Raw genomic sequence first — 19,761 nt, 5'->3', positions numbered from 1 at the left:
TTTTGTTAATTGTTTTGGATTTTTTGTTTGTTTGTTTTGTGGTACGCGGGCCTCTCACTGTTGTGGCCTCTCCCATTGTGGAGCACAGGCTCCGGACGCGCAGGCTCAGCGGCTATGGCTCACGGGCCCAGCTGCTCCACAGCATGTGGGATCTTCCTGGACCGGGGCACAAACCCGTGTCCCCTGCATCGGCAGGCGGACTCTCGACCACTGCACCACCAGGGAAGCCCTGGATTTGTTTTTGTAGGTCTTTTTTCTCCCCTTCATCTTTTGTTCTCTTGTGATTTGATAACTAACTTTATTGTTGTGTCCAGATTCCTTTGTGTGTGTGTGTGTGTGTGTGTGTGTGTGTGTGTGTATGTATCTATTGTAGATTTTCTGTTTGTGGTTACCATGAGGTTTTGATATAGCAGTCTATGTATATACAAACTTGCTGGTCTTTTAATTTCAAATGAATTTCCAATATCCTGCATTTATACTCTCCCTTTGCACAAATGCTGGTTTTGATATCATATTATTTGTGTGTAGATGATTTCCTACCTTTACTGTATGTTTACTGTATGTTTGCCTTTACCAGTAAAGTTTTCCATTCGTAATTTTCTTTTTACTGTTTGTGGCCTTTTCTTTTCTACTTAGAGAAGTTCCTTTAGCATTTGTTGCAAAGCTGGTCTGATGGTGAATTCTCTTAGCTTTTGCTTGTCTGTAAAGTTTTGATTTCTCTGTCAAATGTGAATGAGAGCCTTGCCAGGTAGAGTATTCTTGGTTGTAGGTTCTTCCCTTTCATCACTTTAAATATATTGTGCCACTCCCTTCTGGCCTGCAGAGTTTCTGCTGAAAAGTCAGCTGATAACCTTATGGGATTTCCTTTGTATGTTATATGTTGCTTTTCCCTTGTTGCTTTTCATATTTTTTCTTTGTCTTTAATTTTTGTCAATTTGATTACTAGGTGTCTTGGCGTGTTCCTCCTTGCGTTTCTCTGTGCTTCCTGGATTTGGGTGAGCATTTCCTTTCCAATGTTAGGGAAGTTTTCAGCTATTAGCTCTTCAAGTACTATCTATCTCAGGTCCTTTCTCTCCCTCTTCCCTTTCTGGGACCCCCTACAATACAAGTGTTGGTGCATTTAATGTATTAATTTTCTTTTTACTGTTTGTGGCCTTTTCTTTTCTACTTAGAGAAGTTCCTTTAGCATTTGTTGCAAAGCTGGTCTGATGGTGAATTCTCTTAGCTTTTGCTTGTCTGTAAAGTTTTGATTTCTCTGTCAAATGTGAATGAGAGCCTTGCCAGGTAGAGTATTCTTGGTTGTAGGTTCTTCCCTTTCATCACTTTAAATATATTGTGCCACTCCCTTCTGGCCTGCAGAGTTTCTGCTGAAAAGTCAGCTGATAACCTTATGGGATTTCCTTTGTATGTTATATGTTGCTTTTCCCTTGTTGCTTTTCATATTTTTTCTTTGTCTTTAATTTTTGTCAATTTGATTACTAGGTGTCTTGGCGTGTTCCTCCTTGCGTTTCTCTGTGCTTCCTGGATTTGGGTGAGCATTTCCTTTCCAATGTTAGGGAAGTTTTCAGCTATTAGCTCTTCAAGTACTATCTATCTCAGGTCCTTTCTCTCCCTCTTCCCTTTCTGGGACCCCCCTACAATACAAGTGTTGGTGCATTTAATGTAGTACCAGAGGTCTCTTACACTGTCCTCATTTCTTTTCATTCTTTACTCTCTCTCTTCCACAGCAGTGATGTCCACCATTCTGTTTTGCAGCTCACCTATCCATTCTTATGCCTCAATTATTCTGCTATTGATTCCTTCATCTCTGTTTGCTCTTTGTTAAGCATTTCTTGTATCTTCTCAGTGTGTACCTCCATTCTTTTTCTGAGATTTGGATTATCTTTACTATCATTACTCTGAATTCTTTTTTGGGTAGATTGCCTATCAGTCATCTCCACTTCACTTAGTTGTTGTTCTGGGGTTTTATCTGTTCCTTTGTCTGGGAAACATTCCTCTGCCATCTCATTTTGTGTAACTTTCTATGATTGCAGTTTCCATTCTGCAGGCTACAGGGCTGTACTTCTTTTTGCTTCTTCTGTTTGCCCCCTGCTGGATAAGGCTGGTCTAAGAGGCTTGTGCAGGCTTCCTGGTGGGTGGATTCCTGCCCTCTGGTGGGTGGAGCTGGGTCTTGTCCCTCTGGTGGGCAGGGCTGTGTCAAGGGGTGTTTAGCGAGCAGCTGTGGGCTCAGGATGACTTTAGGCAGCCTGTCTGCTAATGGGTGGGGCTGTGTTCCCACCGTGTTGGTTGTCTGGTGTTCCAGCATTGGAGCCTACAGGCTGTTGGCTGGGGCCAAGTATTGGTGACAAAATGGTGGTTTCTAGGAGGGCTCACGCCAGTGAACACTTCCCAAAACTACCGCCACCAGTGTCCTGGTCCCTGCAGTGAGCCATAGCCACCCGCTGCCTCCACAGGAGACGCTCGAATACCAGCAGTTAGGTTGAGCCCAGGATCTTCTGAGGTCACTGCTTTTTCCCCTGGGTCCTGGTGTGCATGAGACCCTGTGTGCACCATCCAAGAGTGGAGCTTCTGTTTCCCCTAGTCCTGTGGAATTCGTGTGATCAAATCCCACTGGCCTTCAAAGCCAGATGCTCTGGTGGCTCCTTCTCCTGATACCAGACCCTCAGGCTGGGGAGCTCGACGTGGGGCTCAGAACTTTCACTCCTGTGGCCGAACCTCTGCGATATATTTATTTTCCAGTTTGTGGGTAGCCCACCTGGCAGGTATGAGATTTGCTTTTATTGCTCATACATCCCTCCTACTATCTCGATGTGGCTTCTCCTTTGTCTTTGGATGTACAGTATAATTTTGGGTAGGTCCCAGTGTTTTTCTGTTGATTGATTGATAGCTGTTCAGCAGTTGTGGTTTTGGTGTTCTCATGAGAGGAGTTCTACTCTGCCATCTTGTCTCCCCCATCTGTGCTGGTTCTTAAAGAGATGAATTTTACTTATGCTATATTTAGTGCACAATCTGTTTGTTTTATTCTTTTAGTGTTCTGTACCTAGGGTCCACTAATTAACATAATTAAATATAGACTGGGGAACAGGCTCAAGATGGCAAGAGTAGAAAGACCCTGAGCTCACCTCTCATGGGTACACCAAAATTAAAACAATTTACAGAACAACTATCAATGAAAAAGACTGGAACCTGAAAAGATCTAGAACTAAAGAGATTAAGGAGGAACAACCAGATGGGTAGGAGGGGTGGAGTTGCAGTATAGTTAAGATCCGCACCCCTGGGTAGGCAGTCCACAAATGGGAGAATAATTACAATTGCAGAGGTGCTCCCGAAGGAGCAAGGGATGTGAGCCCCACAGAGGGCTCCACACCCTGTGGGGTCCTGCACTGGGAAGATGAGTCCCCAGAACGTTTGGTTTTGAAGGCCAGTGGTGCTTACTTTCAGGAAACCCAATAATGGGCTGTGGGAAATATAGACTCCATTTTTAAAGGGCACACACAAAATCTCACATGCTCCAGGACCTGGGGCAGACCTACCTGCTGATCTTGGAGAGGGAGGAGGCAACTGGAGACACCCTGGGGACAAAGACACTGGTGGCAGCCATTTTGGGGAGCTCTTACTACCATGTGGACACTGGTCCTGGCAAGCACCATTTTGGAATCCTCCCTCTAGTTTATTAGCCTCAGGATCCAGCCTCACCCCCACCCACCAACCTGTAGGCACCAGTACTGGGACACCTCAGGCCAAGCAACTAACTGGGAAGGGACACAGCCCTGCCCACCAGAGGACCCAGTTCCACACACAAGTGAACAGGCCCTAGACTTAGAACTGCCTGAGCTCTGGCCTCACCCACTAGCAAGCCTGCTTTAGCCTCAGGACCAGTCTCATCTACCAGCAGAAGGCAGACAAAAGCTCTGGGACCTGCTAGGCCCTGGCCCCACCTACCAGTAGGCCGACACAACCGAAAACTCTACAGCCAGACTCTGGGACCCAGGCTGCTACTAGCTCCAGGATCTGACTTCACCCACCAGTGGATGCGCATCAGTCCCAAGATCTCCTGGACCCTCAATCCACCCACCAGTGTGCCAGCATTAGCCCTGGGGCTCTCAGGGGTTTCCCAGCAAGCTGCATCATGATCTGGTCCTAACAACCAGTGGCCAGCAGCCTCCACACGAGGCAGGGCCTGGCAACCAAGCGGAGCGGGGGCGAGCCATGCCTATCGGACTTCTCACAGTAGCCAGCCCACCACAACAGAAGGACCCACGCAGCCCTCATAGAGGCATCGCTAGAACACATAGCTCTGGTGACCAGAGAGGCACGCACTGCTTGGACTCATAGGAAGTCTCCTACAAAGGGCCACTTCTCCAAGGTCGGGAAATGTAACCAACCTGCCATACATGGAAATAAAAACAGCACGTTGGGCAAAATGAGGTGACAGAGGAACATGTTCCAAACAAAGGAATAAGATAAAAATCCCAGAAGAACTAAGTGAGGTAGAGTACCTGAGAAAGAGTTCAAGGTAAGTAAGAATCATAAAGGTAATCAAAGAACTTGAGAGTACCAAGTGAAAAGTTATAAGTTTTGAACAAAGAGTTCGTTAGAAAATATACAGAACTAGATGAAGCGTACAATAACTGAAATGAAAAATTACACTAGAAGGAATCAACAGAAGACTAAATGATACAGAGGAATGGATCAGTGAGCTGGAAGACAGAGTAGTGGAAATAACTGAAGCTGAGCAGCAGAAAGAATAAAAAGAAATGAGGATAAAAGAAATGAGGATAAGAGACCTCTGGGAAAACATCAGTATACTGACATTTGCATTATAGAGGTCTCAGAAGGAGGAGAGAGCAAGAATAGGCAGAGAACATATCTTAAGCAATAATAGCTGAAAATATTCCTGACTTAGGAAACAGACGTCCAAGTCCAGGAAGCACAGTGAGTCCCAAACAGGATCAACTCAAAGACGACCTCACCAAGACACACTCTAATTAAAATGGCAAAAATTAAAGATAAAGAGAGACGACCTCACCAAGACACACTCTAATTAAAATGGCAAAAATTAAAGATAAAGAGAGACTATTAAGAGTGGCAAGGGAAAATCAACAAGTTATGCACAAGGGAATTCCCATGAGGATATCAGCTGACTTTTCAGCAAGAAACTCTGCAGGCCAGAAGGGAGTGGCACAATATATTTAAAGTGATGAAAGGGAAGAACCTACAGCCAGAAATACTCTACCTGGCAAGGCTCTCATTCAGGTATGATGGAGAGATCAAAAGTTTTATGGATAAGCAAAAACTAAAAGTTCAGTCCTACCAGACCAGCTTTACAAGAAATGTTACAGGGACTTCTCTAAGCAAAAAAGAAAAGGCAGCATGAAAATCATGAAAGGGAAAAAGCTCATCATCCACATACAAGGCTAGTAGGAAGGGTAAAAGACAAAAGTAGGAAAACATATCCACAGTAAGCAGTTAAAGGATACACAAAACAAACAGATGTAAAATATTATGCCCAAAGCAGTAATTATGAGGGGAGGAGAGTAAAAAGGCAGGGTTATTAAAATGCGTTTAAAATTAAGAAATCAACTTAATCGTATTTATTTATGTGTATACGCATATATGTGTATATACACATTACGCGTATACACAAATATATATATATATCTACATTCATACAGCTAATGGTAACCACAAACCAAAAATCTGTAGTACGTGCACAAACAGAAAGGAATCCAAACATAACACTAAAGACAGTCATCATCACAAGGGAAGAGAACAAAAGAAGAAAGGAACAGAAAAGAATTACAAAAGTGCATACATATCAATAATTACCTTACATGTAAATGGACTAAATGCTCCAATCACACAACACAGAGTCACTGAATGGACACAAAAAGAAGACCTGTATATATGCTGCCTAAAAGAGACTCACTTTAGATATAAAGACACACATTAGACTGAAAGTAAGGGGATGGAAAATGTTATTACATGCAAATGGAACTCAAAAGAAAACTGGGGTAGCAATACTTAACCTGAGACAAAACAGACTTTAAGACAAAGATGGTTAAAAGAGACAAAAAGGACGTTACACAATGATCAAGGTATCAATCCAAGAAGAATATATAACAATTGTAATTATATATGCACCCAACATTGGAACAACTGAATACATAAACCAAATATTAACAGACATAAAGGGAGAAATTTACAGTAACACAGTAATGGTAGTAACACACCCCTCTTACATCAATGGACAGGTCATCCAGACAGAAAATCAATACGGAAATACTGGCCCTAAATGACACATTAGACCACATGGACTTAACAGCTATATATAGAACATTCCATCTAAAAGCAGCAGAATACACATTCTTTTCAAGTGCACATTGAACATTCTCCAGGAAAAATCACATGCTAGGCCACAAAGCCAGCCTCAGTAAATTTAAGAAAACTAAAGTCATAATCAGGCATCTTTTCCAACCACAATGCTATGATACTAGAAATCAAATACAAGAAAAAACACTGCAAAAAACACAAATACATGGAGGCTAAACAATATGCTACTAAATAATCAATGCATCACTGAAGAAATCAAAGAAGAAATTAAAAAATACCTGGAGACAAATGAAAATGAAAACACAAAGATGCAAAATCTATGAGACACTCAAAAGCAGTCCTAAGAGGGAAGTTTATATCAATACAAGCTTACCTCAGGAAACAAGAAAAATCTCAAATAAACAACCTAACTTTATACCTAAAGGAACTAGAAAAATAACAAACAAAACACAGTTAGTAGAAGGAAAGAAATCATAAAGATCAGAGCAGAAATAAATAGAGACTGAAAAAACAATAGAAAAGAACAATGAAAGTATGAGCTGGTTCTTTGAAAAGATAAACAAAAGTAACAAACCTCTAACTATACTCATCAACTCAATAAAATCAGAAATGAAAAAAAGTTATAACCAAAACTACAAAATACAAAGGATAAGAGATTAGTGTGAACTATATGCCAATAAAATGGACAAGCTATAAGAAACATACAAATACCTAGCAACATACAATCTCCCAAGACTAAACCACAAAGAACTAGAAATATGGACAGTATCAGTAATTAAACGAATGAATAATCAAAAAAAAAAAAAAAAAACTCCCCCAAAACAAAAGTCCAGGACCAGATGGCTTCATAGGGGAATTCTACCAAGCATTTAGAAAAGAGTTAACACCTATCCTTCTGAAACTATTCCAAAAAACTGCAGAGGAAGGAACTCTTCCAAACTCATTCTACTAGGCTAGCATCACCCTGATACCAAAACTAGGCAAAGATATCAGAAAAAAAAGAAAACAGGCCAGTATCACTGATGAACACAGGTGCAAAAATCCTCAACAAAATACTAGCAAACCAAATCCAACAATACATGAAAAGAATCATACACCATGATCAAGTGGGATTTAACCCAGGGATGCAAGAATGGTCCAATATCAAAATCAATGTGATATACCACATAAACAAAAATTGAAGAATAAAAGCCATATTAAGAATAAAAAGCATATGATCATCTCAACAGATGCAAAAAAAAGCTTCTGACAAAATTCAATATCCATTTATGATAAAAATTCTCCAGAAAGCGGGTATAGAGGGAACATACCTCAACAATAATAAAGGCCATATGTGATAAGCCCACAGCTAACATCATACTCTATGGTGAAAAGCTGAAATTATTCCTCTAAGGTCAGGAATGAGATAAGGATGCCCACTCTCACAACTTTTAGTCAACATATTGGAAGTCCTAGCTATGGCAATCAGACAAGAAAAAGAAAGAAAAGGAATTCAAACTGGAAAGGAAAAAGGAAAACCATCACTGTTTGCAGATGACATGATACTATACATAGGATATCCTAAAGAGAGCACGAAAAAACTACTAGAGCTCATCAATGATTTCGGTAAAGTTGCAGGATACGTAATTAATATACAGAAATCTGTTGCATTTCTATACACTAAAAACAAACCATTAGAAAGCAAAATTAACAAAACCATCTCATTTATAATCGCATCAAAAAGAATAAAACACCTAGGAATAAACCCACCTAAGGAGGTAAAAGACTTGTACTCAGAAAACTATAAGACTCTGATGAAAGTGAAGACAACACAAACAGATGGAAAGATGTACCATGTTCATGTATTGAAAGAACTGATATTGTTAAAATAGCCATACTACCCAAGGCACTCTACAGATTCAATGCATTCCCTATCAAAATACCTATGGCATTTTTTTTTTACAGAACTAGAACGAATAAATTTAAAATTTGTTCAGAAACACAAAAGACCCCCAAATAGCCAGAACAATCTTGAGAAAGAAGTATGGAAATGAAGGTATCATGCTCCCTGACTTCAGACTATACTACAAAGCTACAGTAATCAAAACAGTATAGTACTGGCACAAAAACAGACACATAGATCGATGGAACATAATAGCCCAGAAATAAACCCACACACTTCTGGACAATCTAGGACAAAGGAGGCAAGAATGCATAGTGGAGAAAAGACAGTCTTTTCAATAAGTGTGGAGAAAAGACAGTCTTTTCAATAAGTGGTGCTGTGAAAACTTGACAGCTACGTGTAAAAGAATGAAATTAGAACATTCTCTAACACCATATATAAAAATAAATTCAAAATGGATTAAAGACCTAAATGTAAGACTGGAAACCAAAAAGAAAACACAGGTAGAACACTCTTCAGCATCAATCGTAGCAATATTTTTTTGTATCTGTGTCCTAAGGCAAAGGAAACAAAAGCAAAAATTAAAAGCTTTTGCACAGCAAAGGAAACCGTCAACAAAACAAAAAGACAATCTACTGAATGGGAGAAGATATTTGCAAATGATAAGACTGATAAGGGGTTAATATCCAAAATATATAAACAGCTCATACAACTCAATATCAAAAAACAACCCAATTAAAAAGCAGGCAGAAGATCTGATGGACATTTTTCCAAAGAAAACATACAATGGCCAACAGGCACATGAAAAGATGGTCAACATCACTAATCATCAGATTAGTAATGCAAATCAAAACCCAATGAGAGGACTTCCCTGGTGGCGCAGTGGTTAAGAATCCGCCTGCCAATGCAGGGGACATGGGTTCGAGCCCTGGTCCGGGAAGATCCCACATGCTGCGGAGCAACTAAGCCTGTGTGCCACAACTATTAAGCCTGCGCTCTAGAGCCTGTGAGCCACAACTACTGAGTCCGTGCGCCACAATTACTGAAGCCTATGTGCCTAGAGCCCATGCTCCGCAACAAGAGAAGCCACCACAATGAGAAGCCTGCACACACCGCAATAAAGAGTAGCCCCCTCTCGCCACAACTAGAGAAGGCCTGCACGCAGCAATGAAGACCCAACGCAGCCAAAAATAAATCAATTAAAAAAAAACAACCCAATGAGATATTACTTCACATTTGTCAGAATGGCCATCATCAAAAAGACCATACAAAACAAATGTTGGAGAGGATGTGGAGAAAAGGGAACCCTCGTGCGCTGTTGGTGGGAATGTAAATTAGTGCAGCCACTGTGGAAAACAGCATGAAGGTTCCTCAAAAAAGCTCCAGAACTACCTTATGATCCAGCAATTTCACTCCTGGGTATATATCCAAAGAAAATGAAAACATTAATATACATGCACCCCAATGTTCATAGCAGCATTATCTACAGTAGCCAAGACATGGAAGCAACCTAAGTGTCCATCAACTGATCAATGGATAAAGATGTGTATATACACAATGGGACAGTACTCAGCCAAACAAAAGAATGAAAGTTTGCCATTTGCAACAACATGGATGGACCTGGAGGGTATTACACTTAGTGAAATAAGACGGAGAAAGACAAATACTATTTGTTATCTCTTATATATGGAGTCTAAAAAGAAAACTAGTGAATATAATAAAAAAAGTAACAGACTCACAGATATATAGATATATAAACTAGCTGTTATCAGTGGAGAGAGGGAAGGGGGAGGGGCAAGATAGGGGTAGGGGATTAAGAGATACAGACGTCTATGTATAAAATAAATAAGCTACAAGGATATATTCTATATACAGCACAGGGAATACAGCCAGTATTTTGTAATAACCATAAACGGAGTATAATCTATAAAACTTTTGAGTCACAATGTGGTACACCCGAAACTAATATATTATTGTAAATTGAGTATACTGAAAAAAAAAAAAAAACAGATTGGGTGTGGTAAACTGCTTTGAAAGTTGCTTTTGCATTAAGATTCATTTAGAAACTAACACACCATTGTAAAGCAACTGTACTCCAATAAAGATGTTTAAAAAAAAAAAGATTCATTTAAAGGCAACAGATGGAAGATAAAGAGAGCTGGCCATTGCAACATTACAAAAATAACGTTTCTGTTAAGGCAAAGAGGTTTTGAGAGATTTGCTACAGAAACTTACTGCCATGAACCTCTAAAATCTCCCAAGGTAAGCCGATCCTCTTTAAATTTCTTAAATAGAAACTGACCTGTAGCCTGAGAAGTGGTTTGTGATTGATCCAGCTGCCAGGCATTAGAAGACACGTTGCTTACCATCATTTGTAGTAAAATGTCCCACCACTATACAAGGCAAAAATTGTAGAGCTTTTGAAACTGCACACAAGCACTTGAAAGGTAATGGTGACTGGAAACACCTGCAAGAAATTTATCACTTTTATTAAAAAGCAATGATTGTACAATTCCAGATAAAAAACCAGGTGTCTGATGAGTTGTTTCTGAAGGTAGAAAATAGCTCTTTATAAGAAATCATAGTAAAAAGACTCATTCAATTTGTTTGGCAAAACATTTTATTCACAAAATGTCCCTTTCCTCCTTAACTCTCAGCTCAAATAACTCGTAAGGCTGGAAGCCGACATCTGATATTTACACAGCTCAAAATCTGAATACCCACTAATGTCTTAGCTGTTCTACATATTCTGCTGCTGTCTAGTCCCCTCCTCCCCCATCTCTGTTCTTAAATCACAATATGAATGAAGAGCTCGGAGGCTGGATAAATCAAATCCCCATCATCCCTCCCCAGCCCCACAACACATAATCTGTTAAGAAATCCTACTTAAAAACCATCCCCTTTTTCTTTGGAGGATGATGCCATTCTCTGGAATGAAAGCAACTCACACAGAAATGATTTGTGATTGCAAGTGATACACAAAGACAGTTTTATCACGTTGGGGAATAACTACTGCTTCTCTCGGTTCACAGGAGTCTTCTTTACATCTTAAAAACTATAAATAATCCAATGTGCCAAAGAATTATTACAACTTTTCCCTTAAAAAATATGGGTCTTATTTCTTCTAAATGTAGACGAAGCTTTTCCCCTCACCTATCTCTGGTACCCTCACAGCTTGCCTTACTTGATTGAAAATTGAGGACATCTTGCAGGATCTTAGTGACTTAAGTAGGTAAAGCTCAGAGGAATGTCTCAGTATGATACTGAGGAGACAAAAAGACAATGAGCTCTAGGCATCAGCTGATGCAAACCAACTATACCAGCTTTGGAGATGTAAGGGTCACCCCAGGCAGCCTACTCCAGGAATTTTTAAGCATCTTTAATGGTCCCCTGAGGGCAGCTCCTGGCACTGAGCGTCAAATAGATGGAAAGTGCTAAATTTGTAATGCTCTGCCCTCCTCCCACCATGCAACCGGAGGACAAAAAGCCGAATACCCACAACTCCTGGTGTGTATCCTTCCTTCCCTCTCTGGCTTAGAATCTTAGGGATGTTTCGTCTTATTCGTTTTCTTGCTAATCAACTGATGAAGAGTGGGAATGGGTATCAGGAACCATTAGAAGGTTTCTCCAAAACTTGAGGGAATAAGAGTTCTTGGTAAGGGTTTATTTATTCATGGGACAAAAGTCAGAGCCTGGTCCCTCCCTTCTCTGCAAGGTCCACTGTGAGGAAGCTGCTAGAAAGAGAGAGCACACTACAGAGTCTCCCACCCCAGCCTGGTACACACTGAACATATTCCAATGCTTATGACTAGTTATTTTACTGACACTGTTTATACTCGTTTTCAAAGGTCACGCATCTGTAATAAAAATGGATTTTATCTATATTGACAGTTCTTTCAACCCAAGATTGAGACCAAAATGCTCATAATTCTATTTACTCCTAGCCAAAGAGAAACAAACTACAACAAATTGTAGGATCTTGATTTCAGATCTCTACGTTGGAGTGCCTCTCAATGTGCATCTGTGGAGATGCTCAGGTCTTTGCTACATTGTCTCATATGCCAGCTGTCCACCAATGAGCATGTCCACCAGCCCAGAGCTAATTCACTGGTTTACAATTACTCCTGACCTAATGCTTTCCACCTCCTCTCACCACAGGCATTTGGCACTGAGAGTGAAGTCAGCTGGAGGCAGGGTAAAAATGAGCAAAATACAGATACTACTGCTTTCCAAATAGAGACACGAACGTGGTAAGGAGTCTCAGCCCCACTTTGAGCTACAACAGGACATATAAATATTTTCACATTACATTATTACATTAAATCCCATTCATATTCATCTACATGTACATTCACATACTGTGTCAGATATTCGCATCCTTATGGACACACTCCCCTAGTATCAATGCATAACAAGATACATGCTACACGGATACGTATACCCTGTAAAAATCCACAGAGAAACACCCAGAGGCCCCAAAGAATAGAGGCATAAACAGATACAAGATTAGTAGAAAACTACGTGAGTGACCAGAGGTTGCTGAAGAAACTGCAAGTGGGGGATCAGAAGTGAAAAAAAACATGCAGAAGGGAGGAAACGTGCTCAGGAAATGACCGCGAGATTTTAGAATCCTTCAGAATGATCAGGTGACCTTCCCAGAAGAATGGAAGGGGTTTGGTAGGGGTGGCACAGATCAGCTCAGCTTTCGTGGTTTTTCTTCACTCGACACAATGACCTAATTAAAGTACCGTATTCATTTTGGATAACTGGGCACGAAGAAGGAAAAAACGATTTGGATTGTGTCTAAATACTTTAGAACTAGATAGAAACTTGTCAAATGCATTAACGGTTTTAGCTGGATGAAAAAGAGAAAGGATCAAAAATAAATTCCTAATAAAAAATGAAAACATTTATAATATGACAATAGAACTGTGGTAAAGGTTCTGTTACACATTAAATAAAATAATTCAAGTGTCCTCCATATTCTCCTGGTACCTCACGACTCTGGTCCAGCTGTGAAGTGAGTACACAGGTGTATACACACACACACACACACCATTTTCTGGCTAGTCATTTGCTATTTGATCTTTGTTCTAAGGGTAGAGTCTTGGATGCCTTAAACACCAATCTCTCGTGTAAACAAACTAAACCCTCTATCTCTGGGGCACAAAATTACATGGTCTCGACCCAGAGAAAGATGAAGGGCATTTAATAGACATTTCTCCTCCAGTTAGGGATGAGTCTGACCCTCTGTAAAATGGTTTCTTTGCTCTTTGAACAGGGATTGAAATCAGTTTCAACTTGGATTGAAAAATAAGTTAATCAAGGGGAATAAATTGTTTAAAGAAGTATTAACTAGTGTCTGTTAGATTTATTTCCTTATAACCAAATACTAGAGAAAAAAACCAATTCCCAGGGCATTTCAGACATTCTGTTCCTACATGCGCTTATTTCACTGTATGAGTGCCTTACTCTGTCCATACATCTCCTCCTGTTAATAAGACCAGCAGAGGTGTTCAGACTGCGGAACACACACACTCTAAAGCCAGAATCTAAAACCTCGTGGACCCAGTTAAATGCTGTCTGTGTACATCAACACTGTTTCAGGAACTAAAAATTGTAATATTTCCCATCAGCATAAAAAAAGTGATACTACGTCATGTAAGGCTCTATCCTGTTAGGAGTTATCCTGTCAAGACTCCAGATATGCAGCAATCAAATAGCCCCTGGGGACAGGTTCTTCTATTAAACAATAAGAAAAGTAGCTTTTGTTGTTCTTGTTTTTAAGAGGATATTTAACACACGGTATTTATAGCACCATCAGTCTGAGGAACTCTACAGTACCTTTTGAGTCCATGAACAAGTTCACACCTAATTCCGCATCTTTTAGTAGAGACCTTCACTGGCACTGAACAGCTGTCCATGTCCAGAACCACAAATTGATCAGAAAACCCTGTGACCTAGGTGGAGAAACAGCATCCACATTTTATGTAACAAAAAACCCGAGCAGCCTAAGGGACTTCCCCAAGGCAGCCCGGTGGTTCTAGGGTACTTATCACAGACCCATCAGAGAAGAGCTCCAGATAGCAGAATAAACACACCACACCCTGGGTGAGCTCAAGAGACCCTGAGAGCCAAACCTCGATATAAGAACACAACCTGAACCCAGCGCAGAAGGAGAGGCCTCTGTCTGTGTGCAAAAAGATGGGCTGGTAAGTCTGACGGCCTCCAGAGCACGTACCTGCGTGAGACAATGAAGGTCCGAACTGAGTGAAGGACAAGGGAATAAAAACACTGACTTTCATGCTCTCCTCTTCTCCCAAGTGATCACAACCCACACGAGAGCACACACACACCTACATGTGGCATCCTGACACTTCTTTCTCAAAGTTATCCCATGGGAGGAAAACCAGACCTTTGAAATGATTAGCAAAAGGGGGGCATGTTTCTATTAATACATATGATAAAACACACACACTCCCATACCCATCAAGAACATTAAGATGACATCCCCCCCCCCCAAAATTTCCATTTTAGTTGTGATTTGGCCTGACTGATACACCACACCCACACCCACTGAATATACTGGTTCACTCATTAGCCTGGCTGGTCATAACTATCAGAGTTGCCAGGCGGAGCTCCCCCACGTGGAGCCCACCCTCAGTGCCTGTCTGTGCTCTCTGCGTGCCCCTGCCCCCGGAGCCAGCTTCTCCTGGGCCATCCTGGCGTCACCATCTTAGCTCGAGGCTAATGAACCAGAAAACTGAGAGAAGACAGAAAAAGTCTCTCTTTCCCAATTCATACACAACCTTTCTTCCTTATTAACACTGTGCCATACAGAGATGCTGCAGGTTTATTCTAAGTACAGAAAGCAAAAGGTGTGAAAGCATATGACTTTTGCATAGAAACAGAAAAAGGAAAAATGTGGGAAAGGATTCCCACCAGTCCTGCCCCAGGGTCACCAGGGCGCACAGGGACACCTGCTTCTTTCCCAACACACAGGAGAAAGCCCAGCCCCAGCATCCCGGTGTGTCGGTTCACCGGGCCACTCGGTTGTTCCTGGTTGGGGGGGGCAGGGGGGGGGTGCCTGGAGCGTCTGCCTGAAAAGTGCTGCTGTGGGTGGCAGGTTAATGGAACAAGGGGAAAGGCCACAGGAGGATAAAGACTGTTACAGCAGAGAATCATCAGGACAGGGATAATCTTGTCCAAGACAGTGGATGTAAAACTAGTAGCTCTGGGGACTCAGATTTCAATAAGAAGGTACAGTGCTGAAATTCTGGTAGAAACAACAACTGGAAAGGCCGTTCAATAGTGGAGAACTGTTTTTTTTTTTCCTATTTCAGGGTTGGGGGCTTCTATTCAGGGTCCACAAATGTTGGTCTGTATAGGCATGAGAAATCTGAGAAGTGCGTCCCTCTGAGGATTCTCTGGCACATGGGGGGTGATTCAGCATTAACCAAGGTGAAATGGTGGCCAGCCCCTGGCTCACTAGCCTCGGGTCTCTCTACCCCAGGAAGGCCTCAGCTCTTCTTGGCCTCCTTCTGAGGCTGGCCTTTGGTGGCTCCCAGGGTGTTCCACACCTCTGTGTACATTAGGGTCCCAATGAAGACAAGCAAGGTGCCCAGCCAATGCCACCAAGTGAAAGGGTTCTGGAAGTACAAGATGGAAAAGATGAGGCTCACAAACTTGCGTAGAGTCACGACGAGGGTGACGGTGAGGGAGGCGCATTCTGTGGTCAGGATGAAGACGCCCCGGATGCACACGTACCTGGAGGGGCAGGGTTAAGGTGGTTTTCTGTAGACAACCCAGAGATCAGTGGGAGAACCTTCTGTTCTAGGACCCAAAAAACATGGGGGTTGGCTACAGCTGCCCTGAGGCTCTTCCTTGCTAGAATATCCTGTAGAATTCCTGGCTTGCCATTCCATTTGTGGATCCTAACTTGAAACTGCCTGAAAGCCTCCTATTATTCTTATCCTGGATTCTTGCCAGAGTTTACAGAGAAGTCGCCTCCCCAGTAATGACAGAAGGTAACGCTCTCGGTAAAGGTGATCACACCTCCTCCCAAAAAGAACTCTGTGGGGCAAACGAATGAGGTGACTTCAGAGGAATGAGGTCCATCTCAATCTCTTTCATTGTTTCAAAGACTCAATGATTTTTATAATGGACTTACCGGTGGTTCCAAAGAGCCATTTTAAAAATCAGGTTTTACTTAACTTGAAATTTCTTGCAGGATTCTGTGGCAGCTTGTGAAACATCCTAGGACACTGGAAAACTCCATGTAGAAATCACAGCACATTTCTGTCATACACTAACCCTTAATTACCCATTGATTTCTACACCTCCACCCAGAGCTTTTCCTTCCTGGTGCCCTGGGACTTACTGACCCTCCACACCACCAGCATCTCTTCCCCCCTTCTTCCCGCAACAAAGGAGCTCACTGGATGGGCCTGTCTGTCTCCTGCTTACCGCAGGAGAGATCAAGGCAAAAACGAAACTCATGGCACTGCACCATTAGAAGAAAGGAATAAACATTCCTATGCCAAAATACCACAGCAAAGGCCATATGGCAGAGGGGTGCAAAGGATACTGGGTGATGACATTCATGAGGAGGTAGAACCACATGATGGGCACTACCACACCAACGACTGGAACCTGATATAATTCTGCAAAGATTAAGAGGAGAGAGAGCTGTATCACTTCCGACAGCTTACGTTTTCATCTTTTTGAACAAAGTAACACAGATGAACATAATAGAAATAGAAGCGGTATTTCTCTTGCAAATACATTTGGATCACACACTACTTACTTGCCTTGATTTGAGGCTACACCAGCCTCAAGAGTCATTACACTGGTTTCTTAAATTATAATTTATTTTACTTTAAAAAAAAAAACTCTTTACCGTTCACCTGAATAGGACCCCACTTTACAGAGAAAGAGTGTGAAACACAGAGAGCTTCAGAATGATATGGTCTTAACTGACAGTTAACACAAGATGTAATATAACCCATAACTAAATGCCATTTGGAAATATGTTCAATCCTTAATCAAAGAATTCTAAATTATACAAGGCTGTACCATTCTATATCTATTAAGTTAGCAATTGAACAGTTATAAATAATATCCTAATCTGGCAAGGTGGTAGTGGAAGTAGCAGCCATTCAGTGGGTGATAGTATAAATTGGTGTTTGTTTTGTTATAAATTTATTTATTTTATTTATTTATTTTTGGCTGTGTTGGGTCTTCGTTGCTGTGCGCAGGCTTTTCTCTCCAGTTGTGGCGAGAGGGGGCTACTCTTCCTTGTGGTGTGCAGGCTTCTTATTGCGGTGGCTTCTCTTGTTGCGGAGCACAGGCTCTAGGCGCACAGGCTTCAGTAGTTATGGCTTGCAGGCTGTAGAGCGCAGGCTCAGTAGTTGTGGTGCATGGGCTTAGCTGTTCCACAGCATGTGGGATCTTCCCGGACCAGGGCTCGAACCTGTGTCCCCTGCATTGGCAGGTGGACTCTTAACCACTGCGCCACCATGGAAGCCCTGGTGTTGTTTTAAAAATCAATTTCACAGTATGTATTAAGGAGCCATAAAAGTATTGCTTCTTATTCTTAGGAATTAATCCTAGTTAATTCAAAAGAAAAAAGTTTTATATATTTTGCAGTCATATTTATAATAAGGAAATACTCTGAATCAATCTAAATGTCCAGTGATAGAGCAAGGACTATGTAAGCTAAGGTAAGCAAACTAGATGAGGCGTTATATACGTGACAAAAAAAAAAATCGTCAAGATTATATATAGTCATATAAAAAACTCAGAATGAAAGTGAAAGAGCAAGTATAAAATTATATCTACACAAGGATTACGACTATGTAAGAACGTATGCGAATGGAGTCAGGAAGGAAACTGGTAAAATGAAATTAGCTCACGTGTAGGGCAATGAACTGAAACTTTCCTTCCTGTCAATATGTTCTTATGGTAGTTTTATGTCGTGAGACTTGCACACTAAATATGTGGGAGGAAATAAAATATCCAAGATCAGAGAATAAGGACATAGTAATCCTCAAAGGGTCGGTTTTTTTTATATTGCTAAATTGTTTGTGGGGTTTGAATTATACAGCATAACTGAGGAAAGTGTAACAAAGTGATGTTGAGATCTGGTTAGTAAATGAACATTAATTTTCTTTTGCGAAAAATAAAAATTCATATATATAAATAATTTATTAAAATTGTATGTCTGGACTAGTGGGAAATCCCCATAATTTGGTATTCTACTGTCTTTGAAACACTTAGCAAGTATTGAAATGAAAAGAAAGTTAACAAATGTTATTACTGTTTAATCACGTCAGAGATTCACCGTTATCAGTTTGCTGAGGAAAGACAATCAGCATGACATAAAGTATTTAGACAGATGTACAGTTCCCTTAGAATATTCCAGGATAACACGTTCATCTGAGACACTTAAGCAAGAGGAAAAAATGTACACTTAGGAATGATTCTAAAGATTCAATTTTTTGAAAGCAGACGTTAAAAAATTTTTTATAAAAATACCCATCCCTGTGACTTTTAGAAGGAGCATTCTAGTAACTAAATCAATATCAATCCTAAGGAATTTGATAATGTGTTTATTTCCATAGCCCTTTGCTATGTGGGGACTCTTAGAGACCTTAAAAACCACTGCATCAAAAATCAGCTATATGTCAATTATACCTCAATAAAAAAAAGTCAGGGGCTTCCCTGGTGGCGCAGTGGTTGAGAGTCCACCTGCCGATGCAGGGGACGCGGGTTCGTGCCCCGGTCCGGGAAGGTCCCACATGCCGCGGAGCGGCTGGGCCCGTGAGCCATGGCCGCTGAGCCTGCACATCCGGAGCCTGTGCTCCGCAACGGGAGAGGCCACAACAGTGAGAGGCCCGCATACTGCCAAAAAAAAAAAAAAAAAAAGTCAGAAATGATTGAGTAATTCAGAGCCTTAAAAACTGTCTTACACATTGCCACCATCACACTTTTTGCAAGCAAACGGGACAGGCAATTCTGCAAACTCAAACAGAGAACAGTCACAACTTCACAACCTGTGACCAGATAGCAAACAAACGTTTACTCACCACCTACTGTCATTCTACAAAATACACTTACCATTTTAGGGCTGAGCAACATGAAGACTTAATTTTAAAAGTGTGTATTTGTTCCTTGTGTATTCGTTTGTCTGTATAACAAGCTATGTCTTTTAGTAGATAATAGGATTATATCAGTAATTTATTTGAAGTTAACTGGCAATTATCAGCTAATTTATGAAACCCTTTAAAAAGTAATAGCTAGGGGCTTCCCTGGTGGCGCAGTGGTTGAAAGTCCGCCTGCCGATGCAGGGGACATGGGTTCGTGCCTCGGTCCGGGAAGATTCCCACATGCTGCAGAGCAGCTGGGCCCATGAGCCATGGCCGCTGAGCCTGCGCGTCTAGAGCCTGTGCTCTGCAATGCGAGAGGCCACACAGTGAGAGGCCCGCGTACCTCAAAAAAAAAAAAAAAAAAAAAAAATGGGGATGGGAAAACTGGACAGGGACATG

The 19,761-nt window shown here is 41.3% G+C and overlaps 1 protein-coding gene across 9 annotated transcripts in view; it reads right to left on the bottom strand.

The window, feature by feature from the left end:
- The window catches only part of SLC35B4 (solute carrier family 35 member B4), a 54,734-nt gene that overhangs the window by 9,437 nt on the left and 25,536 nt on the right, over positions 1 to 19,761 (bottom strand). For 2 of the 9 annotated variants that reach the window (XM_024737957.1, XM_024737960.1), the window contains exons 9-11: positions 16,803 to 16,878; positions 15,898 to 15,982; positions 10,720 to 14,456 (exon numbers count right to left, since the gene is read on the bottom strand). In XM_024737957.1, coding sequence (XP_024593725.1) covers positions 14,271 to 14,456; positions 15,898 to 15,982; positions 16,803 to 16,878 — 347 coding nt within the window. In that variant the 3' untranslated portion in view covers positions 10,720 to 14,270. Of the gene's footprint in view, positions 1 to 10,207; positions 10,683 to 10,719; positions 15,983 to 16,802; positions 16,879 to 19,761 lie in introns of those variants that run through there. The other 7 variants (XR_003002265.1, XM_024737961.1, XM_024737959.1 and 4 more) reach the window with 7 other exon arrangements.

This window comes from Neophocaena asiaeorientalis, unplaced genomic scaffold (assembly GCF_003031525.2).
Source record: "Neophocaena asiaeorientalis asiaeorientalis breed wild unplaced genomic scaffold, Neophocaena_asiaeorientalis_V1.1 scaffold364, whole genome shotgun sequence".
Classification (NCBI taxonomy): Eukaryota; Metazoa; Chordata; class Mammalia; order Artiodactyla; family Phocoenidae; genus Neophocaena; species Neophocaena asiaeorientalis.
Note: the sequence above shows the minus strand (reverse complement) of the source record. Positions and strands in the feature narration are given on the sequence as shown.